At 37.1% G+C, this 26,462-nt stretch overlaps 7 protein-coding genes across 9 annotated transcripts; 3 read left to right on the plus strand and 4 right to left on the minus strand.

Annotated features, from left to right (window-relative positions):
* Positions 1 to 548: 548 nt before the first annotated feature.
* LOC105210978 (EF-hand domain-containing family member C2) lies at positions 549 to 4,357 on the plus strand. The gene is made up of 6 exons (XM_011182200.3): positions 549 to 839; positions 912 to 1,459; positions 1,520 to 1,790; positions 2,381 to 2,614; positions 2,678 to 3,193; positions 3,261 to 4,357. Exons 1-6 carry the CDS (start codon positions 789 to 791, stop codon positions 3,921 to 3,923), a joined length of 2,283 nt encoding a protein of 760 aa, XP_011180502.1. The 5' UTR covers positions 549 to 788; the 3' UTR covers positions 3,924 to 4,357.
* Positions 3,985 to 7,368, minus strand: LOC105210979 (2-hydroxyacyl-CoA lyase 1). Its single transcript, XM_011182201.3, has 5 exons — positions 7,161 to 7,368; positions 6,412 to 6,607; positions 5,702 to 6,333; positions 5,036 to 5,643; positions 3,985 to 4,970 (listed from the first exon to the last, which is right to left on the minus strand). Exons 1-5 carry the CDS (start codon positions 7,209 to 7,211, stop codon positions 4,751 to 4,753), a joined length of 1,707 nt encoding a protein of 568 aa, XP_011180503.1. The 5' UTR covers positions 7,212 to 7,368; the 3' UTR covers positions 3,985 to 4,750.
* Positions 7,369 to 7,724: 356 nt separating this feature from the next.
* Positions 7,725 to 9,387, plus strand: LOC105210977 (GTPase Era, mitochondrial). The gene is made up of 5 exons (XM_011182199.3): positions 7,725 to 8,084; positions 8,147 to 8,689; positions 8,773 to 8,950; positions 9,013 to 9,196; positions 9,272 to 9,387. The coding sequence occupies exons 1-4, from the start codon at positions 7,800 to 7,802 to the stop codon at positions 9,189 to 9,191; spliced, it is 1,185 nt and encodes a 394-aa protein (XP_011180501.1). The 5' UTR covers positions 7,725 to 7,799; the 3' UTR covers positions 9,192 to 9,196; positions 9,272 to 9,387.
* Positions 9,194 to 9,672, minus strand: LOC105210976 (peptidyl-tRNA hydrolase 2, mitochondrial). Its single transcript, XM_011182198.3, has one exon. The coding sequence runs from the start codon at positions 9,670 to 9,672 to the stop codon at positions 9,280 to 9,282; it is 393 nt and encodes a 130-aa protein (XP_011180500.1). The 3' UTR covers positions 9,194 to 9,279.
* Positions 9,673 to 9,706: 34 nt separating this feature from the next.
* LOC105210975 (cytochrome c oxidase assembly factor 4 homolog, mitochondrial) lies at positions 9,707 to 10,070 on the minus strand. The gene has a single exon (XM_011182197.3). The coding sequence runs from the start codon at positions 9,924 to 9,926 to the stop codon at positions 9,711 to 9,713; it is 216 nt and encodes a 71-aa protein (XP_011180499.1). The 5' UTR covers positions 9,927 to 10,070; the 3' UTR covers positions 9,707 to 9,710.
* A 1,846-nt stretch (positions 10,071 to 11,916) lies between these two features.
* Positions 11,917 to 22,884, minus strand: LOC105210974 (endoribonuclease dcr-1). Its single transcript, XM_011182196.3, has 10 exons — positions 22,553 to 22,884; positions 22,334 to 22,488; positions 22,068 to 22,245; positions 21,695 to 22,005; positions 20,945 to 21,638; positions 20,242 to 20,769; positions 19,910 to 20,084; positions 16,859 to 17,916; positions 14,483 to 15,649; positions 11,917 to 13,316 (listed from the first exon to the last, which is right to left on the minus strand). The coding sequence occupies exons 1-10, from the start codon at positions 22,571 to 22,573 to the stop codon at positions 12,582 to 12,584; spliced, it is 5,022 nt and encodes a 1,673-aa protein (XP_011180498.1). The 5' UTR covers positions 22,574 to 22,884; the 3' UTR covers positions 11,917 to 12,581.
* Positions 22,885 to 23,189: 305 nt separating this feature from the next.
* LOC105210973 (tubulin-specific chaperone E) lies at positions 23,190 to 25,821 on the plus strand. 3 transcript variants are annotated; one of them, XM_054232918.1, is made up of 7 exons: positions 23,190 to 23,277; positions 23,345 to 23,399; positions 23,500 to 23,764; positions 23,827 to 24,302; positions 24,369 to 24,590; positions 24,691 to 25,172; positions 25,235 to 25,821. In XM_054232918.1, exons 3-7 carry the CDS (start codon positions 23,669 to 23,671, stop codon positions 25,540 to 25,542), a joined length of 1,584 nt encoding a protein of 527 aa, XP_054088893.1. In that variant the 5' UTR covers positions 23,190 to 23,277; positions 23,345 to 23,399; positions 23,500 to 23,668; the 3' UTR covers positions 25,543 to 25,821. The 3 variants fall into 3 exon arrangements, with proteins under 3 accessions (XP_054088893.1, XP_011180497.1, XP_028895291.1); XM_011182195.3 differs by having other exon boundaries at positions 23,272 to 23,399; XM_029039458.2 differs by lacking the exons at positions 23,190 to 23,277; positions 23,345 to 23,399 and having other exon boundaries at positions 23,409 to 23,764.
* The last annotated feature ends 641 nt before the right edge of the window (positions 25,822 to 26,462 follow it).

Raw genomic sequence — 26,462 nt, forward strand, 5'->3', positions numbered from 1 at the left:
CCATCTGAGACATAGTCGCGCCCAACATTTGAAAGAGATAAGCTTTAAAAAAATAAATGAAAAATAATGTTCTTTCGCATGATAATAAACATTCCCCATTAAATTTGAATTTTCTGTGTTTTTTCTTTAAAAAGTATTGAACCTCGAATTGGATCATCCTTTACTAGAACTCCGAACATCCGAAAGGACGGCTTTAAAAACATGCAACAACGATTCACCTCTAACTAAGGAACCTTTTAAGAATTCCATAATAACCTCGTTAAATATACCGGTCATTATGTTTAATGAGGTAGAGGAATGTTTATATTGCTCGTCCGACCAACCAAAACAGACCTTAGCAACCAGCCGCGCTTAGCTCATACAAGTAGTAACATATATGTAAGGATGTATGTCTGTTTGCAGCACTTCCATTGCTATAGTGTCTGCCGGATTGTTTAGTCCATATTTTTTTCACTACATACGCGCCATACATATTTCTGTTTATGCAGTTTGTCGTTGCAAAACCCTAGTAAACACTTGGGGAAAAAAGTAGCACAAAAAGCAATACAAATAAGTGACACACAAAGCGTTTTAAAATAATAAAAAACACACGGAAAATTTTTCGAAAAAATATTTACTAAAACTACAGAATTTTGCTCGTTGTTTTTTGTGAAATTTTACGAAATTTGTAAAGAAAGAAATTTTAAACATACGCATTTATTTTGTATTGATTTTTACAGAAAAGCCACATATTTTTATACAATTTATACAATTTTCATTCCGAAAGTGCTCAATAAAACAAAAGAAAGATGCTGCGCATACCAGGAATGCCGTTTCTGCCAGGCACCACCTTCCGGGACGTAAGTGTTACGTTTAACGGTACCCAACATATACATATACAAAGCAATACATATACATATTTACATTTTCAGATGTCTCGCACTAATTTCCCCAAGCCGCAGAGCCTTATGAATTTCCAGGGCATCAGTATGTTAAATGATCGGCAACCACCCGCCTTGGTGGACATTGGCGGCATGTGCATTGACATCAATTGCCCACCGACGGCCACACCTTCACTGTATCCGCCAAAGACTGGACCCAGACTGCCGCCATGGATTGCTTACGACAAGAAAGTACTTGGTTTTGATGCATTCTTCAAGGAGACACTACACGAGGTCTACAATGCGCCATATCAAGTGCGTAAAGTTAAGATTATGTATTACCTGGAAGATGGTACCATGCAAATCACCGAACCGAAAGTGGACAACTCTGGCATACCACAAGGTTGTCTGGTGCATCGTCAACGTATACCGAAACCACCGCCGTGCCAAAATGAATTCATCTCGATATTGGACCTCAACGTCGATACGAGCATACAAGTATTCGATCGCATTTATCACATTACAAATTGTGACCTTTTTACGCGACATTTCCTAAATCGCTCGGGCATAGCCGTGCCAGATCCGGTCGATATGCCAGTGTATGTTACTGGTCTATGTGTTGTGATCGCCGCTTAAAGTTTTTAAATTCTATTTTTCAGTGATCCCACAACAGAAATGCGCAAGAGATCTGCGCGGAAAATACACAATCAACCACCAAAAAAGCATTCCTTCGCACAATTTTTAGCGTTCGATCGGAAAGTGTTGAAATTCCATGGCTATTGGGATGACCGTTCGGAGTTTGGTGATGTGCGTCGTTTAGAGATATGTTACTATTTGGCTGACGACACAATAGATATAAAGGAAAATTTCCCACGAAACTCAGGACGTGAAGGTCCATCGCTATTCCTTAAACGGGGTAAACTACCAAGGGTAAGTAATGGATAGAAATCAGTTGTGATAGAGGTAGAGTTCAATAGTGAATATTGTCCACGTTTCCTTGTGTATTAACCATACTCATTAGGTTTGATTATGAGAATATACTCGTATGTAGAAATCTATAAGGGGACCACCTGCTTCCACTTGGCGAATGATAGACATGTAAAGACTAAATCCATAGTCAGATTTATAAGTTCGTTTCATTTCGTTACCGAGATATACTTCGTATATTCATGCTTCGTCTAGATGTCTGCAAGTATTGTCTAATTGGAGGTATTCAACATGCCTTCTACGAGGCTCTATGCGCTATATTTAGATAGATCAGTCCGTTGTTAATCGATTTAGTCCATTTAAAGTCTAATGTTTAAGACAGAAGCCGGAGAATAACACAATATGTACCATATTCCAGACACAGACATTTCCAACATCATTAACTAGATTTTTATACAGTTCGAAAGCTCAGGTTAGTCCTCAAAGAAGGTCGGAGATGTCTAGATGACATTGTGGCAGATAATATATCTTATATAGTTTTCTGAAACAAGATTAAATACAACCTCGACTTCATGACAAATTTTACTTAAAAGGAATTCAGTGGACTTCCGCTACCTGGACAAGAAACACCACAAACATTGTTAAATGTGCTCGGCACAAGCATGCGAAACGTACGCTACACCATTGATCCACTGAATATCGGCGAAAAAGAGGTGCTCTACTATGCCGATCGTGATCTACAAATCGGTACCGTGCTCAATGTATACGGACGTGCTGTTGTGCTCACGGATTGTGATGAATACACACAGGAATATTATAGAAAACGGGTTTGTAACACTTGGAATGCATTTGCTCACTTCACTTTCTATTCTATAACGCTTTGATTTCAGTATGGTATCGAGAACTTTACCGCCGCGCCGATACCGTCACGTGGCGACGAATGTGCGCCGATCAAACAAAAGGAACGCATACTGCCACCCTACAATGGCTGGGGTTCATATGAGGATTCTGAGGGTAATTGCATCTCAGTCGAGCCCAAGCCACCGCAAACAGACTTTAAGAAATTCATCAAACTTGATCGCTACGTGCTAAGGTTTGGTGCGAAACTTTTATCGACAATACGCGAGAACTGCGAACGCATTTTTATCATCTCTTACTACCTTTCCGATGACACCATACAAATTTTCGAGATTGCGGAACGCAATTCCGGTTTCTTGGGTGGCGAATTTATGAAACGTACGCGCATACCACTGCCGGGTCAAGAGAAATTCACCTCGAAACGCCCACAATACTATCAGCCGTACAATTTTTATATTGGCGCCACCATGAGTCTTAAGGATCACATCTTTCACATTGTTTCCGCCGATGAGTATACACTTATTTACATGGAGCATCATCCATATGAGGTAGCTTTCAGCGGCAATATAACGGTATATAAATATTTTTTTATATATAAATTTTTGTTTGTTGCAGTATCCAATGGCCGACATCAAGATAATTATGCAGAAAGTACGCGAGGCGGCGAAGACTGATTACAAGGGCTTCCTCTGCCGTTGCCTACCCGAGGGCGCGGATGCCGTCAAAGATGTGCAATTCATTGGTTTCGATTCACTGAAGCGTGCACTTATCAATCTACTCGGTGACGATATCACCAATCATGAAATCATCACTGTCTGTCGCTACTTCTCGGCCGAGAAGGCGCCACCACAGGCATGCAATCGCGAGACGGTGCGCGCTGCCGTGCACTTGGAGTTGAAACGTTCGCTGTGGAATGCAATGGACGAGCTCAAGGAACATTTGCATCACATCAATCCGCTAAACAAGCCTTTCCTCTCCGAGGCAAAACTGCGCTCCACAATGAAGGGTTGTCGCCTGCCCTTCATACCGGAACTAATTGATGATCTACTCAGCGTACTCAATCACAATGACTGTGGCGAGGTGGAGGTATGCGATTTCCTCAACTTTATCGACATGGGTTGCGGCAAAGTGCCGGACATAGCGCCAATGAATATCAATTTCGAACTATGCCCCAAGATACCGTTCCTACATAAGGGACGTTTGGTGAATATCAGCTGTTTCCTGCAATACATGGGCTTAGATGAGGAGGCAAAACCGAAAGAAGAGCTGGCGAGTTAATCGAGGAGCAGGATAGAACTTACTTAGCAAGACGTGCACTGTAATATTAATAAGACTCAAATTTTCTGTCAATACATTTTTATTTTAAACTGTCTCACACTTACACCACCACAAAAAATAAATCAAATAAACGCTTCTCGTTACAAATAAATCCTTTTGAACATAACTTCAACGAAAATACTATATAAAAGCTTCTTTAAAAATATCGTATCACTGCTTATTGTGTGCGCATACATATAGACACGAATATTGCGCAGAATATTCAAGTAAATTAAATTAAATAAAATTGCTGTTTCAAAGCGTTTATATAAAGTTTAATAAGCATATAAATATGTATGTATATAAATTCATAAATTCTGCCAAAAACAGTTTTTCAAAAATTTCATGTGATTTTCACTTAAAGCCATAGCGTACATAAAAAGACAAATTCATATTAAGAAACATACATTAAGAGCACACCGAAGTGTTGTTTAAAGAGTTGGAATGTGCGCGAAAAAAGAAAAACTTTTAACTTTACTATAAAATGCAATACTTGAGCATTGTTACCACAGTGACCACAACCAATATTTTCACATTACTACAAGTATACACACACAAATATAATATATAAAACGGATTTTTCTTAAACAAAAAGGAATTACATTCCTGTGATTAGCAATTACACGAAATTATGTCACTTTAAAACTCGTTAATTTACACGACTTTTGGTAACAATGCTCTTTAAAAAAAAAATTTATATATATATAGTGCGTTATGAAAGCAATTGTGCAGTACAAGTCGCTGATCGAACTAATATACGGGCAAAACGCATTTACACAAACTACAAATTACAATTTCGACTCAGTCAACCAGTTGAAAGTCTGTGGCTTGCGGTCCGATGAGGGATTAATTGCGACATTGATGATGGTTGGCTTATCCGTGAGCTTTTGCGCATCCTTCAGCGCGGCTTGTAGTTCTGGTATCTCCTTGCAGAAGTAACCGTTCAGGCCGAACATTTTCATCATTTCCTCATAGTGCACTTGTACGCCCAAAGCGGATGGTGGTGTGCTGAAAGTGTAAACAAACATATACATATATATGTTAAAAAAGAAAAAGGCGCTCAGCCAACTTACACTTGCGACAAATCGCCACCATTTCTTATGGCATCGAATGTTTCCTGATCGAAACCACCATATATACCGTTGTTATTCACAATAACAATAGTAATTGGCAGCTTATAGCGCACCATGGTTTCCAATTCCATGCCGGAAAATCCAAAAGCGCTATCACCTTCCACGCATATAACACGCTTGCCCGGGTAACGATCGCGACAATAGAGCGCGGCTGCAATGGCGAAACCGGGTCCCACACCCATTGTGCCGAAAGTGCCAGCATCCAAACGATGACGTGGCAGTATGTTGAAAAGCATCGAACGTCCAATATCCATGGTGTTGGCGCCCTCGCTGACAATAATCGCATCGCGTGGTATCAACTCGCGTAGATGGTGAAAAACGGTATAGTAGTTGAGCGGCGCGGTAGTATCCATTGCCATGCTACGCACTTGCTCACGATTATGTTTGCATTTGTTGGTTAACTCCTCCCACCAGGGGTTCTCACTTGGGAACTCGAAATTGACAGCGTTCATTTGCTCGAAAATTTGCTCAGCAAATGGCTTAATGTCCGATTGTATGGCGATAGCGGCTTGCACGGAATTATGCAATTCTTCGGGGCAAATGTCCACCTGCAGGAAACAAAAAGCATTTAGAAAAAACGCAGATTACATTAAAAAAAGTACATACTTGTATAAATTTGACATCGGCATTGTAGCGTGGCGGCTTGCCAAAATGCAGTATCCAATTTAGACGTGCACCCAACAATAAGACGACATCTGCGTTTTGCAATGCCAATGAGCGCGCAGAGGAGACACATTGTGGCGCCGTATCCGAGACAACTCCTTTGCCCATTGGTGTTGGCAAGAAAGGTAGATTGGTGTTCTCAATGAAATGTCGTAAAATATTTTCGGCATGTCCGTAGGCGGCACCTTTACCAATGATTACAAGTGGACGCTTTGCCGATCTCAACAAATTGGCGGCTCTTATAACATCGTCATGAGCTGGATATACTAGTGGCGCTACTGGTTGTGGTAGCGTTTTGTAAATCTTATCTTCCTGCACACGTGATTGCAACAAATTGCCGGGGAAGTCAAGATAAGAGACACCCGGACGTCCGTAAGTCGCATAACGTACAGCCTTCTCCACGTGTAATGGTATCAGCGCTGCGGTAGGTGGGCGAGCCGCATACTTGCAGTAGGGACGCGAAATTTCCACTTGTGGATACTCCTGAAAACCGCCGATACCTTCATGATCCTGACTGGTCGAACCAGCAATAACCAACAGCGGCCAACAATTGACTTGCGCATTAGCCATACCACCTATATGGGAAAGAATATTTTTTGTTATAGTACCAAAATATCTATTATAATACCAAAATATATTGCACTATAACATACCGGTTACATGAAGCAATCCTGGTCCGGAAACAACAAGACATACAGCAGGTTTGCCAGTTAAAAAGCCAATTGCCTGTGCGGCATAGCAAGCCGACTGCTCGTTACGCATGCCAATATACTTAAGGCCAGCAACTTGAAAAGCCATCGACAGTTCAATAACGGGTATGCCGATAATACCGAATACATATTCTACACCCTGTAAAGAGAATAAATAATGTTAGAAACGCTAATGGTGTTTACACCTTGCTGAAACACTCGAAATTGCAACTCATTCAAATAGCAGAATTTGGAATTTTACCACTATTTCGTTTCGGCTCATAACATTTTTTATTACATGTGTGACTAGAAATATTTTTCAGTGTAATTATCTTCAATTTTTATCATCGAATTTTTTGATAACCACTGCAGTGCGAAGATTAAATAAACTTAATCTGATTGTATGTGATTCAATTACACATATATGCCATATTAATCCAGATCACAAAGATCAAGTATATATTGATATTTTCTTATGTGATTACCAATATTTTTCAGGTGCACTTTGAACAACGAACTTTGTTGCTGATAAAAAAAAGTACCTAGGGTGCCATGAAAAAATATCGTGTAAAAAATATAACGGGAACATCGTATGATTGTCATATTAGCATGAAATAATATGCATTTTTACTTTAAAAAACTAAAATTTTAATTATTCAAATCTTTCGGCAATTTAAAACACAATAAGATCTAGCCTTTTCTAAATACTTTACCTGCTCCTTTAGAGACTCCGCAATTATCTGCACTGCTTCTACTTCCGACATATCTAAGTTTTAGTTACTGTTTTTAACAATAGAATTAATTATTAACACAGAAAATACTGTAAATTTTTAATAAGTTCTCTTGTTGATATAAGTATTATTAATGAGGAGAAGTACGTTGATTCAGTTCAGCTGTTTGTGACAGACAAACGAAAGGAAGCTAAAGCAAAAATGAACGAAATTGAATGCAAAACACTATCTGAAAACGACCGATACCAGCTAATAGAACCGATGATATGCACGATTATGCTATTCTTACCGATAATAATGTAACGAATATTTTTTCTGAAAAAAAAAACAATTTTTATGAATCAGCGGAATTTATAACTAATTATTCAAAAAATTATGTATACAATTTTGAAGGAATATGTATTTATGAATATAAGTATTATATACAAAATGTTGGAATTTTTCACTGCAACAATATTCTCAACACAATAAGTATCGATATCATAAACAGGAATGTACACTATCGAATGTATTCGGTAATCACTTTAATCATCTGGCATTTTCTTTTATTTTGTTTTGCTTCACTCTTCGCAATTAATCTGACGAATATTTTGTAACCAACCATACAGTTCTAATAAGATCATGGAATTATTGTTGAGTAACTTTGGAGGTGTGACAAAAAATTTGCTGAGGTTCAGCAAAATCCATGAAGTTCGAATCGGAAATATACGTAGCTATTGTTTAGCAACAAATCATGAAAACTCGACTACTGGGAAGTCGCCTGTCTCATCCGATACGGCAAAAGAACTTGCTAGCCAGGGTCAGAAAACACAACACAAGCGCACGCAGAACTCATTGCATATAGCTGTGATTGGTGTACCAAATGCGGGGAAGAGTACATTCATTAACAATTTAATTAATCATCGGGTGAGTGTTGTAAAGAAACAAATGTAATTGAATTTTGTAATTAATTTTTACTTCATATGTAGGTATGTCCTACATCCTCTAAAGTACACACAACACGAAAATCCAGTAAAGCAATATATACAACGGGGCAAACACAACTCGTCTTCTATGACACACCAGGTTTAGTGACACCACGTGAAGTGAAACGACATAATTTAGAGCAAAATTTCAAAAGCGCCTACAAACATGCGATACAACATGCGGATATTATCGCCTGTATGCATGATGTATCCAATTCATGGACGCGTAACGCTTTACATTCCACTGTCATCGAAACCTTGATGGAATACAAACATTTACCAAGTTTTTTGATTTTGAATAAGATTGATGCGTTAAAATCAAAACGTGTACTGCTTGAATTGATACGCGTTCTAACCAATGCTACTATTGGCACTACACAATCGCTTTGGAATAAAATGCAGAAACGACAACAGTCCAAGCGAATCGAAGAATCACATGTTAAAGCGATAGAAAATCCAGCGGAGAAGAAAGATGTCAGTTGGAGTAACTTTCAGGAAGTTTTTCTAGTTTCATCCATTACTGGTAGTGGTCTAAATGATATACAAGTAAGTGTAGCAATATCAACTAAATTAATTAAAGTAAAATCAAGACTATATAATTAACATTATTTCATTGGCCTATTATCTAGGATTATCTCGTAAGAACCGCTAAAGAAAGAGCTTGGGAATATACAAAAGGCTCCTTTACTGATGAGAAACCCGAGGTACTTATTGTAGAGAGCGTACGCGCCAGGCTCTTAGATTACTTACCACAAGAAATACCATACAATTTGCATAGTGCAATTGAATACTTCTCCGAAGAGAATGGTATAACATAAATATAATTTTATAATAATACTCGTTGAATCAATATTTTTATATACAAACAGGTACCATTTATGCGTCAGTAGAGGTGACTTGTCCCTCATCCCGTATTGAACGTTTAATTTGTGGCGAATCGAATGGAAAATTAAGACAAATTACAGAGCGTGTAACATCTGATTTAGTAGAGACATTTGGCAAACCAATATCCTTAACCATTGCTACACGAAGTAAGAAAACTGATTAATAATTGTTTACAACTTTGAATATATTAATAATAATAAAATATTTATTTTTTTCGGTAAGAAATTATTTTTATGTTTTAAGTTGTTAAACTAGAGTAGTTTAAAATTGGATACCAATTCATCTACATTTTTTTCAATGTCCGGTCCAATACCCAAAACCGTTGCCGTACCAGCTTCCAATTGCGTGCGTCCTGCATCTCTTACTAATTCTGCAACTACACCTGCGTTTTTCGCACGATTTTGTAGATTTGTAATTTCTTCTAATTTATTCGCACGCAATACGATTTTTGGTTGTCCCATAATTGACCAATTTTCTGCTATTTTCTTCTTCTCGTTATCCTTTTGGGATTGTTGGTAGCAAAGTACAGCGGCGTGTGCACATTGTGCCGCAGTTTTTCCTTTAGACATTTTTAAATCGCCACGCACTACTAATACCAGTTTGGTACGCGGTGCAGTCACGACACTGAAGAATTGTTTAAACATTTTTTACTATAAAAATAATTGTATACAGTATGTATGATTTATTTTGTTTGTGCGTATTTTTTCATTTGTGATTCCGTATATTTTTGCATACACTGCTTGAACTCTTTTACCACCTCTTGGCAGCGGCGCCAATCGCCTGTTTCGGAAATACACTCTTGTACTTTGTAATGCAATTGTATACACCCAGTTTTCTTAAGCATCAGCTCTACGGGATCTTCAGTTTCCAGCGCAGCGGTGGCAGGGACTGACGACATTATTTTCGGAAATAAGTTACAGCTAATATACTGTTTGTTTTAATTAATTAGTTATCATTTAAGTGATATAACGAAGTTTCAGTAAATTGCTGCAGGCAAATTTCATTCTACTGCAATCAGCTGTTTTTTGATTCCTTTTAAGCTCATTCGTTCCATATGTACCATGTGATTACAGTACAATCTAAGAAATTGGGAACCAAATTTAAGCACATTTCAGTTTAATTAAATTACCGTTAGAGCTAAAAGAACTACAAAAACGCACGATCTGCATAATTTATATATCAGTCTAATATCAGACTTATATAGTAAATCTGTCGAAGGGTCTCGTTTTGTATCGCAATTATATGCGGAGTAGATTACTAACAGTCGGAATTTTGTGGCTATCGACTGATATGTTGAGGTTAAGTCCATGCTCTTTTCTTCAGTTTCTGAATATGGTCACTCATAACACTAAAGGCCGACATTATCGACATCCAAGAAGTACGATGGACGGAACGAGGGACGGAAGAAGATGAGCTCTTGTGACATCTACTACAGCGGCCATATAAAGGAGCGCAAATTTAGTGTTGGATTTGTGGACTATATACAGAGACTGCGTCGCCGAGTTCTGGCAATCACTCCGGTGTATGAACGTCTAGCCACAATCCGCATGAAAGCAAAGCTTTGGAACTGATTTGTGCTCACAACTCAAGAGCGTTGCCCCGGCATGATGTGTAAATCGTGCTTAGCGATTTGAATGCTACGAAGCCTTCAGCTTCCTTGACGAAACTTCGCCAAACGGCATGAAGTTGGTCGACTTCGCCGGTGCTCGAAATATGGTTGTTTCTAGTACCATTCCGACACAGGAAAATTCATCAAGCTACATGGCAGTCCGCTAATTGTAAATCGCGAGACCAAATCGATCACGTTGTGATAGATGGAAGATATTCATTAAGTGTTCTAGACGTGCGTGCGTTCGAAGGACCAAATATAGACTCGGATCACTATCTGGTAGCAGCGAAGATACTCATACACCTTTGTGTAGCGAATAACGTCCGTCCAAAAACACAAGGAAGATTCGACGTTGAAAAGCTCCAATCACAATTACAGAAAGTTTAAATATTGGGGCATTCTCATGTAGGAACCAAGGATGTCCATACTCGTTTGTATGTGAATGACTAAATGCCACTGTCAACGTACTGACTACCTTATCAGTGTGGCTTTAGACCTGGCAAAGCCACAATGGACCAGTTATTTACTATGTGCAGAATCTTGAAAAAGATCAGAGAGAAAATAATCGATACACACCACAGAATTCAATTGAAAAGTAAAGTCCTCTCTCGACGAATCAAAACCAAACTCTACAAGGCGCTCATTATCCCCGTCCTGCTTTTGGGTGCAGAATCTTGAACGATATCAACATCCGATGAGACGGCGGAAGATTTATGGTCCTTTTTATATTGGCAACGGCGAATACCGCAGACCGAGATGGAACGATATGAGCTGTACGAGTTATACGGCCAGTAGGTACGCTCTGGTGGTTCTAACATTGGCCGTGCGAGGTCCCACCTCCTAATCTAGAGTGTTATGCGACGCCTGTGCCCATTAGATGATTTGCAGGCAGAAGTTAAATCCGGTTGTATTCGAACGTAGCATTCTCAATAGTGGACCGCCTTGCGAAGTTAAGGTATTCTTCCCACGTGATGGGGTTCTAGTATAGCGTTGAACCTGCATCATGCGGAGATTCACATCGGATAATCTGAGCATCATCCTAACCCAAGAACCTTAGGTTATCAAATTATCGAAGTCAACATGAACAGAATAGATAATTCGACAGCGTCACTGTCTGAAGGCATTACAAACAACTCCCTTGCCTGCGGATTCTACATCAAATCTTCCCACTTACACACCATAATCCTATTGTCACGAACTTGTCTTTTGAAAACCTCTACTCACGACGAAACCTCCATATACACAACTCTACTAGAACAATAACAATATTTTTTTTAACTTCATTGCGTATATTTTACCATTTTGGATAAAATAAAGTTTTACTTACGTATGTACATACATAATACATGTACATATGAGTATAAGTAACAGATATGGAACGCCACGCGATATCAAAAATACTTAATATTTTATATGTTTCAATGTTTATATGGAGTGCAATATGTGTACTAATAAAAGCTGAAGTGTTTCGAACTCGTTTTAAAAACTTTATCTAATGATTAAAACAGCTGTACTGAACCATAGCTCTACAAGCAAACGTTAACTCATAGAACAGATTTTAGGATGCTGACAAATTAAAATATTTTTCTTTTTGGTTTTTCTTTTTCACAAAATCACAATTTCGCTAAAAATAAAATTTTGAGTTTCCTAACACAATCAAACAACCGTTATGTGAACAAAACTATTATACTCTATGCAACATGCTTGAATGTATGTATGTATGCATGTGTGTATGTATGTCTGTATGTATGCATGTATATATGTATACACTAGGACACTTAAAATTACTCGAATAACCCGAAAACCGATTAATCGTATATCCGGTTTGTAATCGTTCATATGAATATTAACCGATTAATACTATTCGAATAGTCGTAACATTGTATGGATGTATGTATGTATGTTGAAATATGCATTGAATACAAAAAAATATTTGGAAGTATTTTAAGTGGAACGTTTCGACAATATTTGCAGAGCATGCTTGGCTGCCGCTTTTTTCGCCATTTTCCCATTAGCACCAAAGCCATTTACCTCCATGGTGCGATCTAGGCATGTGAACTGACATTTCACCATGTACACGCCCTCGTCAAAGACCGGATCGCCGAATGTCGGTTTAGCATGCTTATGTTCAATCAATTGGCGTACAGCATCAAGCGGTATGTTCTGAGTGAACTGATTGATTTCCTGTTCCAGCAAACCGTAAATTACATGCCAAGTTGTACGCAAGTCCCGACTGTCGAGATAGACGGCCGCGATGAGTGCTTCCAGTATGTCACCTAGCGCTTTGGGCACTTCAACATTGGCCGCCATATTGAAAGTACTGCCGTTCGCTTCTTCGTTTTCAGGCACTGCAGTCTCTTCCATTAATATTTGCACTTCGTCGGTGATGATGTACTTGTTTTTCTCTTGATATTTTGCAAATTCTTTGATTTTCTCAGCCAATGCGCTATTTTCCGCGAGTAAAAATAAATGGAAGCGATGACGTACACACACACCGCCCAGTGTAACATTATTAACCAAAGCCGAACGTAAGTCCGTCAGCTTGCCGGGTGTCATATGTTGACAGCGTTCGTATATATAGCATGAAATCAGAAAGTCCAGTATGGCGTCTCCGATGAATTCGAGTTCCTGATAACAGCCCGTAATGCGATTGGTCGGATAGGAGGGATGAGTTAATGCCTAAAAGTAATAAAAACAAAATCTACAACAAAACTACGACGACGAAAATCTTACAACGAAAAACAGTATCAGCTAGCTTTAAACTAGCAAAGACGAACAGACGTGCCTAAAGATAAGGAAATTAAATAGTAGCGGGAAGAGGACTCCTCCCTGTGAAGCCCCCTGTTAAATTTTCCTAGGCTTCGACGTTTTACCTCGATTGCCGACCGCTCAAGCAGTTCATGGGCCATCTCTTCAGCACCGGAGAAAGTCTTGTTTGCTCTATGTCTTCTAGTAGCGTTGTAAGGTTGACCGTGTGAAAAGCTTTTGACATGTCCAACTCCGGACGGTCTCTTACAGAGTGGTTTCTGATTAAGGCCATGAACTATTCGAGCGTGGTGGTAATGTGCAATTTACGGAAGCCGTGCTGATGTTCCGCTAAGTTCAGGTGATACGTTAATGTCGGTAGTAGCAAGGCCTCAGGTGTCTTCACTACTGGGGAAAGGAGAATTATCAGGCGATTAGACTCCCCTTGGTTGGCGCGTTTTCCAAGCCTCAGCGGTATGACCACTCTTCCGATTTTCCACATTTCGGGTATTTAAACAGTGTTCAGCAACAGATTGAGTACCTTGTTGAGGAATTCTACTCCCGTTGGACGTAGCTGTTGTAACATGAAAGAATTAATTCCGTCAGAACCAATGGCTTTGGAGGACTTGGCCTTCCTGAACATTCCCGCTGGTGAAAGTAAGTGGCACACAATTGTTCGTCATTTTGCGGAGCCGTCTGGTGACACGCCTTTTAGCCTTGTCAACCGGAGGGTACAGTATGAATTGACGGCTAAAATAGCTCGCGTACCTCTCCGGGTCCGGCGAGGCTTGGCTATCGAATTTAACTCGGTCGTCTTATCACCGCTTGCGGAATTGATGCTTGCCAACAATTACGTCAGTAGGAACAGGTAGCGCGGTGAAGGCATTCTCAGTGAATTCGGCGAAGCCGTGCCAGTTAATTTTGTTAAAGTTAACATAGGTGCGGTTGACCGCAGAAATAAAGTCAGGAGGTTCCTCAATCGAGATAATTATGGGCAGATGGTCGTCTCTTGATGGCATTAACACTTTAATATGTATGTATGTATGTATGTGTAACCCTATTTTATTATCATTGAGTTTATGTGATATCAGATGTATTACCTGCAAGAGAAATGCGCGATCGCGGAATTGGTAACCCAAATTCTTCTCCAATTGTTTATGATTTATAAGAAAACTATCGACTTCCTTAGATGAAATATTCGTTTGCAGCAGTGCGCTGGTGAACTTTAGATCCATCAAATTTGAGAAAGATTTACCTGGTTCAGGTTTGCATATGCCGAAGAATTCCAGCATGCGGAAGGTATTATATATACCATAATTCTTCACACAAACACCAAGTATAGCTTCCAATGTATCGGCCACGACTTTATCGCGCAATGCCTCTTTGTAAATAAACAAATTTAGTTCGTTGTCGAATCGTCTTTCATCTGCGGCTGGTCCAACGTCAAGGCTATGTCTTTGGCCACTACTAGCGACTTGGCTTAGATGTTCACTCGTACAAGCACCACTCATAATCTCATCATCATCTAATTCGATTGTATATAGATCGCTCGGTGTTAGTGTTTGCAGAATTTTTTCATTGTTGCAAATGAGTTCTAGTAGATTACTCGGTAAGCTGACTAACGGTGGCAACCATTCATGTGGCGGCTTAAATAGATAGCCACAAATTCTTTCCGGTATATCTGTGTCGAGCAAGCAATAGATAAGATTACGATTCGAGACCATTTTTCCCTTGATTTCGGTTAGAAATCCCTCGTGCCATTTCGGATATTTATGTACCAAATATAGAGAAACGGAAAATTTTAAAAATGAATCACCCAAAAACTCAAATCGCTCCATATCGAAAACGTCATTAGCGCCGGCTGTTGTGATGGCTGCCAAAAAATCGGCCTGTTCGGCAGATTGCAAGATTTGGCCGCTTAACGTTAGCTCCAATATATTTAAATGACGCTTTTCAGTCGAAGAAACATCACACAATTTCAAGCGGTCGATATTCGGAGTGCTTCCAGATGGTTCAATCACATCTGGCTTGGGCATATCCAACTGTGACTCTGACCACTCCTCATCGCTCAGTGTCAGATTGTTCAATATTGTGCCGTTTACAAATTTGTAGTAATAGTCCAATTCAACGGGAAACATTGATTGTTCCTTTCGAGATATATCTTCGGGTTCCAGGTAATCCTTCCACATCACATCATTTAAATTAGTCACCGTAAAAACTGTTTCATTGGCCAGAGTGGGGAGCGCGGGAAGCACCTTCTTCGGCATCTAGATAATTATTAAGAATCATTGTATTATTTTCCCTTCTAATAACTTGAAATGAAACTATGAGTAAGTCAATAAATGAAATGAGAAAAGACTTGGTTTGGTTGAATAGAAATGGGAGGGCCATTGTGCTCTTCAGGGGTACTGTGATGCTCGGAGAGCTTTGGAAGCCCTGCACTCAATGTGTTCTCTCCAGTTTAGTTACTTATCTCGTGTCTCTCCGCCCCAATAGAGGAGATTTCAAAGGCATTATCTAAGAGCCGGGATAAACGAGTGAGATTTTTCCCTGAACGTCCGCATAGCAGACAACATTAAAGTTCTCCCGGTGAAGTAGGAGTATTAATTTGTTGAACAGAGTGATCCAGAGCAAGGGGGACAGCATTCCTCCACAAGTAATCTGATGAGAGATTTTTATTCCTTCCCCATCATATATGGCGTGTCTGTTGCTTAACATATGACTCAATCAAGCCAGTTTGTTCTGGTATCAACCGATTTACTTTGGACCTACGCGTGCTGTTTGAACGCTAGACGCTTGGATGGAATTTGTGGTTTGATTAAATCGGCACAGATTCTTTCCGTACCTTTTAGTAGGAAGAATATTGGACTGATTGGTTTGTAACGTTTTGGCAAGGAATAATTTTCTTTTCTCGGTTTGGGGATGAAGATAACCTTCCTGCCATTTGCATGGGGTGTACGCTAGACGGACACAAGCGGTGTATATGTGTATAGCCATGCGGATTTATAGTAGGTCTGTCCCATTTTTTAAAAGCGCAGGGAATATCCCATTGGTACCTGCTGCTTTGAAGGGTTTGAAACTTCTAAAAGCCCCAAGAGTAAACACAAGGTCTTCAACCTGAGTAGATTGAACGAAAGGTTGCGGAACTTCCGCGATGGACTGTGGGTAATGTGTTTCTGTCTAATGCCCTGCGACATAGGCTATCTATCAACCAATAGTGGGGTCTGCATGTGGTTCTTTGATTCAAAAAAAAATCTTTTAATTTTTGTTGTGCCGCTCACATTATCGACTTGTTCACATAACAAGCGCCACGAGTTAGGTTTTGCTGTTCTGAGTTTGTATTTATATTTACGAAATGGGGTCTGGTATTCGTCTCAACATTTTGCGCTATCGAACCTTTTAGCCTTGTTGAAGGTCTCCTCAACTCCAGTAATGTTAAAGTGATTTTTTGAAAATTAACTGTTAAATACACTCACCTGCGGCTCTTCCATAGCATTGCCATCATTGTCAATAGCACGCGATAACGACTCGTCGATCATTAATTTCTTCGGCTGATAAGCCGCATTACATGCTATCCCCAGGAATGTATTAACGCGTAGTCGCAAATTTTCCGCATGCAGCATGAAATGAACGCGATGCAAAATACTCGGCAGCAGCAAAGCTTTCAGCCACATGTCGCCGGGAAACATAAAGTTGTGACAGAGTTCTGGGATGAGGCGTATATTTGAACTGTTGTGATGCGATTTTGCTGATTTTCCAATCGCATTTACAAAAAAGTTTCTGCGTGAAGTTAGCGCACGTACCTCCAGCATAAATTGATTCTGTTGTACTACATAATCCACCTCATTCTTATATTTGCAATCGATAAATTCATTGTAACTCGAATATTGATTGTTATCGAATGGACTCTGTGGCGTTAAATGTGTTAGAACTTTGGTTACAACAAATCTTTGGTTATCTCTGCCTGAGTACCATTTATTAACCACTTTGCCCATATAATCCTCAGGTTTATGCACCTTTTTTTGCCTTTCGCTCACACTGTATCTACGTTGTGGCAAGAGGCGTTGGAAATTTTGCACCAACTCCCAATCGATTTTGCCGTTATTCAATGGTGCTATAAGGTATGAATTCTCTTGATTGCGCTGATCCAGTACCAGGAAATTTTTCCAGCACTCCAGTATATCACGGAATATAGTGAAATGGAATTTCGACAATTGCTTTAATTGCTGCTCACTGGTAATGCTCAATATGATCGGTTGTGCGGCTATTTGTACGGAGACTTTACCCTGATTCATGAAGAGCGGCATTTCAGCAAGCGCCGGCATGCCTTTACGTGTCAAAATTGCGTAGTTACAATTCGTATTCAAGAGCGTTACGATATGCTCTGTATAGCTATCGGTTTCAAATTGGGGACAAACGCGTATCTCGTACGCATAGCAAAGTTCGTTGATCTGTGGCATAGCATTGTGCAGTTCATCCGGATATTTGTGATTGTACAGACGTCGTTGTTGTTTTCCCGCAGTTTTAGCAGTGACTGTAGTTGAAGATATGAAATAATTTATTTTATTAAAAATGTCATAATTTAAATATGCTAGATATTAAGTATGTTTGAGAAATAATCGAAGTTCGAATAAAAATATTTTTTTAATAAAATATTATTAATTACAGAATTAAATTATTAAACTGTATGTACCAGTTGTTCGACAACGAATTGGATTGGATCGACTTTGGAGACTTCAAACTTCGAAAATCAAAGAATACTATTTTTTTACTTATGACTAAGTCTCCCGGAAAAAAATTTGTTTGGTCCCATACCCAGCCGAATTGAATTCGAAGTTCGAAAACAGTACTTTTTGAAAAAAAAATATTAATAATTACAGAATATAGCTACCAAAAAACAAAAAAAGATTTAATATACATTTTTCTCTTAACTCCATGCTATATAAAACTCTTCGGTCAAGCATCTATGACATATGCTATGAAAGGTCAAAGTTTGATCTTCGAAAAAAATAAAAAATTATATAAAAAAATATATCTGTAATACATATAAGCTTGACGAAAAAGTTCAATGCATCAGTTTTTAAACATCAAATTTTTCGAAGTTCGAATCCAAATATTTCGATTTTGCAGGCTAACTTCGAAAATCAAAGAATATTATTTTTTACTTAAGACTCAGTCTCACGGAAAAAAATAGTTTGGTCCAATATCCAGCCCAATGTTGTAAATATTTGAATTCGAAGTTCGAAAATAGTACTTTTTGAACAAAATTTATTATTAATTACAAAATAAAGCTACTAAATCCCAAATATGGATATAATCTATATTTTCCTCTTAATTCAATGGTATATAAAACTCTTCGGTGAAGTTTCTATGACAGATGCTATGAAAGGTCAAAGTTTGAACTTCGAAAAAAAAAAATTTATCGCAAAATACATCTGTCATACATATTAGATTGACGAAGATGTTTTATGTACCAGTTTTAAAACATCAATATTTTCGATGTTCGAATCCAAATATTTCGATTCTGGAGGCTTCGAACTTCGAAAATCAAAGAATACTATTTATTTACTTAAGACTCGGTCTAACGGAAAAAATAGTTTGGTCCAATACCCAGCCGAGTGTTGTAAATATTCGAATTCGAAGTTCGAAAATAGTACTTTTTGTAAAAATTACTATTAATTGCAGCATGGTATATACAGTTGTATGTACCAGTTTTTAAAAATCAAAATTTTTCGAAGTTCGAACCCAAATATTTCGATTTTGGAGGCTTCGAACTTCGAAAATCAAAGAATACTATCTCTTTACTTATGACTCAGTTTCCCGGAAAAAAACAAGTTTGGCCCAAAACCCAGCCCAATGTTGTAAATATTTGAATTCGAAGTTCGAAAATAGTACTTTTTGAACAAAATTTATTATTAATTACAAAATAAAGCTACTAAATCCCAAATATGGATATAATCTATATTTTCCTCTTAATTCAATGGTATATAAAACTCTTCGGTGAAGCTTCTATGACAGATGCTATGAAAGGTCAAAGTTTGAACTTCGAAAAAAAAAAAATGTATCGCAAAATACATCTGTCATACATATTAGCTTGACGAAAATGTTTTATGTATCAGTTTTTAAAACTCAAATTTTTTCGAAGTTCGAATCCAAATATTTCCATTTTCGAGGCTAACTTCGAAAATCCAAGAATACTATTTATTTACTTAAGACTCGGTCTCACGGAAAAAAATAGTTTGGTCCAATACCCAGCCGAATGATGTAAATATTCGAATTCGAAGTTCGAAAATAGTACTTTTTGTAAAAATTACTATTAATTGCAGGATGGTATATACAGTTGTATGTACCAGTTTTTAAAAATCAAAATTTTTCGAAGTTCGAACCCAAATATTTCGATTTTGGAGGCTTCGAACTTCGAAAATCAAAGAATACTATCTCTTTACTTATGACTCAGTTTCCCGGAAAAAAACAAGTTTGGCCCAAAACCCAGCCGAGTGTTATACAGTGTTATAGATTTCACTTACTATTGTCATTAAATTTCTTCCAATGATTGAAGAGTTCTTCGGAGACTTTTGCAACGCATTCAATCTTGGTCACCGGCAATAACCGTTCATTAAGTTCGCCTTGCTCGTACAATATCTTGCATGCTTTAAAAGCTGCTGAAATTTTTGCCTGTTTGGTCGTAGGAAATACGTCGCTCTATATACAACATATCAAAAAAATAAATAAATATATAAATTAAAACAAAAATAAAATAACTATAATATAAAAAGTAACAAGATGAAATATAAGATAAAATCAATAGCTTTAAGAATAACTGTTTGTTTGTATATGTATGTATACATTGTCTACGCACAATTATTGTCTCTTTTAGTGAGGATTGTAACGGCATCTGCAATTCGACACGGATCTTATTGGCGTCAATTGGTTTTTTAGTAAACCACGGCGCGGCCAAGCCAAATGCATCTGTTGGTAATAGCACACAGTAACGATGTAATAGTTGAAGCGCATTCGAAGCCAATAGTACCGCGCCTGTACGCGATTTGAATGGTGGTATCAGATCTTCAAATTGTACAGCGATTGCTGTTTCTTTTGGTTCATCGCGATCCAAAATACGTCCAATCAAAAATTCTTGTATAATTCTATGGGCTGCTTGATATCCTTTGATTTTTTGTATCACACTTGCTTCATTAGCTTGCTCTGCGAATATAGCATATATGGCGTCACTTGAACGAGCCCGACCTTTGGTCTGCACATAGGAATTGAAAGTCTTTAATGGGTCATAAGAGAAAACGTAGTTACACGCCTGCACGTCAATACCCTCTTCAAGCACATTCGAACAAACGAGTAAATTGCATTCGCCACAGCGAAAGCTTTCGATAGCCTGTGAATAGAATGTAGAATTTATCATGTAATTTGTTTTTGTTTTTTTTTTTTTTAATTTTTTAATTTGTAAACATACTATTAGCTCAAAGCAATTTCTTTTGAAATAATATTTAAAATATTATTATAATTAATATTTATATATATATATTTTGAATGCATAATTATAAACTTACCGTTTTATTCCATTTCTGATAAAGCAGACTTTCTATGCTTGGTACAATCGAGTTTCGTCCTACCATAAATTGTGGCCGTAAAGTTTTAGCTAGAACTGGCTCTAAATTCACAAATTGTTGCAACACATAATATACACATTTGGCTGTGTAACGTCGCTCGACGAATATCAAACAACGTATGTCAGCTGGATTTTTATTAGCGAATAATTCTTTAATTAAAAGCAGTAGTGAACGCATTTTAGGTGTTGAATAGTTGAGTATAATATCTATGGTGTGACATGCGTCATCTGGATCAGTAGTTTCTTCCTTTATTTCATTTATAATCATATGACGTATTTTTTCGCATACACTGATTACATAACGGTAGAGATTACGCAAAGCCATAGTTTCGGCGGCACGTTTTTTAAGTTCAAATTCAATTACAGGCGACATTATGGCTATAGCCGATGCGTATAAACCGAATTCATTCATTTGATATAAGAAATCAGTCAAGAGATTATTTATAAAAACCTTTTTGTTGGGTTGTCGCATAACGGCCAAATTTTTTGATTGTTTTTCTTTTATTGCACCTAAATCCCATTGTTTGACAACGGCACAACATTCAGTGATAGTCGTCGTGATAATATCAACTAATTTAAAATTATGAGTTTGCCTGCCATATTTTACAAGTTGTTCAGTGGGTTTTGTTGAATATCTGTTACGTAATTAAAATTTTAAATAATTATACTTACATTCATATGTGCTACTTACGTCATTACGTTATGATATTCTTCTATTGAGTTGACCGTAACGATATTACCATGGAAAATTGCTTCTAAACTTTCAAGTTCCTCACGAATGTTGTTAAGTTTGTTACCCTTTAATAAGACTCCTGTCAAGCCAATCACACGCGGTAATTGCGTTTTGTCAACCACCTTTCTATAATGTCGCATGAACTCATGCATAGGATGATTATTTCTGGCATGGTGGCACTCATCAATTATAACAACACTTAAGTCAGAAATTTTCAGATAATTTTGTGAAACTATATCCACAAAAATTTGCGCTGTGCCACAAAGTACCTAAATATTGATAATGTTATTATTTGTATTTAAATAGATTTCTTAAAAGTCAGCTAACATACTTGATTGGTCTTGATTTCTTCATCCCACTTCCTTGAGGACCATTCATCTACATTGCGCTCTCCTACATAGAAGCCAATTCTTAGGTTAGTGCATCGTTTCAGCTCAATAGCTTGTTGACGTGCTAATTCAACAGTATTGCACATAAATATCGCCCTTTTCCCACCATTTTCAATTGTTCTATGGCACAAACATACATGGGCAAATGTATTGTCAATTAGCTTTGTTTATAGAAAATACAATTACATATATATTACAAATGACTCACTCTTGCATTTGATGCGAAAAACGTTTCAGCGCCATTATCGCAATGTAAGTTTTACCCGCCCCAGTGGGAAGATAGATTATAGCATTACGTTGCATTACATAATTTAGGAGTTCCATTTGGTAGCGCCGGGGCTCCATTACGTTATCTTCGCTAGCCTGTGAAAAGATTTTTTCTTGCTTTAAATGTTTGTTTTTGCTTTTCAACTGATAAAGTACTTACGCTATCATTGAGATTAGCCATTTTTATTTTCCAAAATTATTATTTAACTTTCTTTAACTGTTTCAATATATTTTTTCACGACCCAATAATCGGCTCTGATACTGCTGATACCGCATATATTGTGAAATTGCGTTTCTGATACAGCATACAAAACGCCGAAGCTGAAGCTTAGTAACTTGATCGACTTACGTGGCGTTTACGAACTGGGAGGACGACTGATTGTGTTTATGGGATTGCCTTTGTATTAGGCATTCTCACTGCTTTAATGTAAATATATAAATTAAAGTGTTTGGTGAATTCCCTATTTACAAAAATTTGCTAATAGAAAATCTGATACTTTGACAAGTCGGAAAATTTATGTTACCAGACGGTTGTTTCTGTAAACAATATTTTTCAATTAACAGCTGATCACCAGGTTGGGATAAAATTCGAATAAACGAAATATTCACTGTCATTTGAACAGAGTCTTCTGACGAAATAGTATAAAAAAATAAAAAATACAATAAATTCTATGTATATTAAAATATAGATTTTGTTAACAACAGTATCCAGTGCTTACTGCTTCAATGTGTTTGCGGAAATCAAATGAAAAAGTCACAGCTGATATATATGTATATATAGCAAGTTTACAATTTTCGCTCAAAATCATTGAATCCAAACTAAAATAATTGTTACATAATAAAATTGTTAATTTCTTATAAATTTATTCAAGCAGTACATATTAGGTAATGTTTTAACCTTAGTTTTCTACCGAATGCAACTCTGTTATTGACTAATATCGTTGATTGACAGTCATCGCGGTGTTCAGTCATGTAAAGTGACTTATTTACGATATCGTGAGAATAAGGTAAGAGACAAAAACAATCCACAAAGTTAATGTTTTTATATAAAATTAAACTAAATTAGACAATATAAATCACTGAAAACTAACAAATATATCATTTCAGTGACGCAAAATTGTGTAATACGAAAATATTTACAAACTAAGTTACAGAGGCAAAATAATTACCATTTCTTTAGAAGTGTGCAAGGTTTTGTAAACAGCAGTTCGAAAAATCAAATTGAGCAGCAGAGTGGAGTATAAGAGGGCGTATACCCCGTACAACTTTTTCCGCAATGGTTGGAATTATTGACGATACCTATTTGCACTATCCCATTGGCAGTCGTATTAAAGTTGGTGAAAATTATGGCACAATTAGATATGTTGGTGAAGTAAGTGTAATATTTATATAATTTATATGCACTGCGCTCACAAATTGATTTTTTTTTTTCAGGTAACAGGCTACAATGGTTTATGGTTGGGAGTAGAATGGGATGATCCTCAACGCGGCAAGCACAATGGCAGTGTCAATGACAGGCACTACTTCCATACACAGTACCCAAATGCTGGTAGCTTCGTGCGTCCCGGTAAAGTGGGACCTTTCGAATCACTTGAAGAAGCAGCTAGAGAACGTTATTTAGATTACTCAGCTGAAAGTAGCGTAGATTTGTCGTTGATACGTGAAGCACAGCAAAAAATGCAAGCTAGTTTCTTTGAAGTAGTGGGCATGGATAAGATAGCGCGTAAGCAAAGTAAATTTGAACAACTGTCGGAAGTCAGTGTAGACAATTGTCCGATTAATGAAGCCGGCTACTTAAAAGACTTTAACGTGCTCACCACATTAAATGTCAGTTCGACACTAATTTGGAATTGGAAAATTATTGCTGATATTTGCAAACAAGTACCGACTTTAATCGATTTGAATTTAAGGTATTTCTAAAAAATAATGTTATTGAAAATGTTTTTTATATTATATACGCATTTATTAATTAACAGTTGCAATCGCCTCGTGTTGCCGTTGGATGCACAAATTAAAGAACTAGAACCTACCTTCAGAAATTTGAAATGCATTAATCTACGCAATTGTGGCTACAATGACTGGACTAAAGTGATACAGACTGCTAAGTTGTGGCCACAAATAGAAGTTTTGGCACTTCAAGAGAATCCTTTAACCGAACTAGCTGAGGTTAACTGCAACGAAGTCTTCAAAAACTTAAGGTAAATTTTAACGGAATTATTCATGCACCGTATGACAATAGTAAACAAGCTTAAGTCCCACATTTACCTTTATAATTAAAAAAAAAAATCAATTTTATAGAGAACTGGATTTACACCGTACAAAAATTATGGATTTTGACCAAGTATGCAAATTAGGAAATATCGCAACACTGAAAACACTAAATCTTATGGAGAATGGCATTGAAGAAATTAAGCTACCTGAATGTGAACCGAATGCAAAACTGCATATTTTTGCAGCTTTAGAACAGCTCAATTTACTCTATAATCCCATATGGAATGAGGCAGAAACATTTAATGAGTTGGATAAGTTGCCTTGTTTGAAGCGTCTGAATAAAACACCACATTTAAAATCGGATTTCGATGAAATGTTTTCTAAAGCTGTCGGCATGATTACCAATTTAGAAATGCTTAATAAAATTGAAGTAACCGCTGAGGCACGCCGAGATGCCGGCTATGATATTTGGAAGCGTTATGCCGTGGAATGGCTGCAGGCAGCTGATAAGCCGGAACTTTTGCATGATTTCTATAAAAAACACCGTTCGTACGCGGGTATAATACAAAGTAAGCGCGGTATATATATACTTATACATACAACAATTAAACTTAAACCTCAATATTTACAGAGTATGGTTCACCAGCAGAGTTTGTTGTGCGTCCTAGTGTTAAGCAATCAAATTTAATTAAGATACGTGTACTCAACCAACAAACCGGCGAAGTGTGGGAGAAACGTGTACCGCGCATGATTACAGTACAAACCTTACAGGGTCTAGTGGCGAAACGTTTTCAAACGGTAATGAATGCGAATGGCAGTTTGCCGCAACTTACCTACATTGATGCTAAATATCCCGAACTAATGGTACCAATGGACAACAGCGCCAAAACATTAGATTTCTACAGTGTGCAGGATGGTGATACGGTTATTGTGAAATAGCTGGTGTATTAATCGAATTGTAAAAATTATACTACGTTAATTTTTTTTTTACATATTTGATGTGCAAAATTTTTTTTTGTATAATTGTATTATTAACAGCTTAATGGAACTGATTTTGAATTTCCCTTTTTTTACATATTTTTATTATTTGGTAATTATAAATTATTTGGCCTTTATAAAACATAACTGTTGCTACAAAATAAACTTGTTTCACAATACTCTTAAGAAATCACAGCAATATTTTAACAAATATAATATTACTTGAGTGGTAAAATTAAATTTCGTGTAATTTTTGCGGCCATACATACATAAGTATATATCAGGTATGAATACGGTTCGGAAAAATGCGGTTTAAGAAATATAAAAATAACTACAATAATTGAGTTAATAAAGACATTTTTTTGCGAAATAATAATTGAGTTATGAAGACATATTTTATTTAGTTAAGCAGACATGTTCAGTTATGTTTATTGCAGTGAACCATTTTAAATTTATTTAGTAATTTTTTTGCGTAATTAATTGTACAACTTCCGTTTGCGCTGAAAATTGGTTATTGGAGAGTTTTATGAAAGCAATTCGATTTTGATTTCAATTTGGCGATATTCTCATACAAACATAGAAATCACCGGATTGTGTAAAATTGTTGAATCTTATATTTATAGAAATAAAATTTTATGAAAATAAATATTCATGTTTCACGAAAATATATTTGTAAGATTTTATTAATCAAAGAAACTTCTAGTGAAAGTATTTAATTATTACTCGATTAAATAACTTAACCCGTGAGCATTAGTTGTCACTTGTTTTTTTTAGTTTATAGATGGGACAAAAATTGGAAAATATAAAACTACTTTCATTAATTTAAGTGTCTTCCTTCCTTTGAATAAGAAAATTTTAAGCCAACAGTATTCATTGTGAAC

This window comes from Zeugodacus cucurbitae, chromosome 6 (assembly GCF_028554725.1).
Source record: "Zeugodacus cucurbitae isolate PBARC_wt_2022May chromosome 6, idZeuCucr1.2, whole genome shotgun sequence".
Taxonomy (NCBI): domain Eukaryota; kingdom Metazoa; phylum Arthropoda; class Insecta; order Diptera; family Tephritidae; genus Zeugodacus; species Zeugodacus cucurbitae.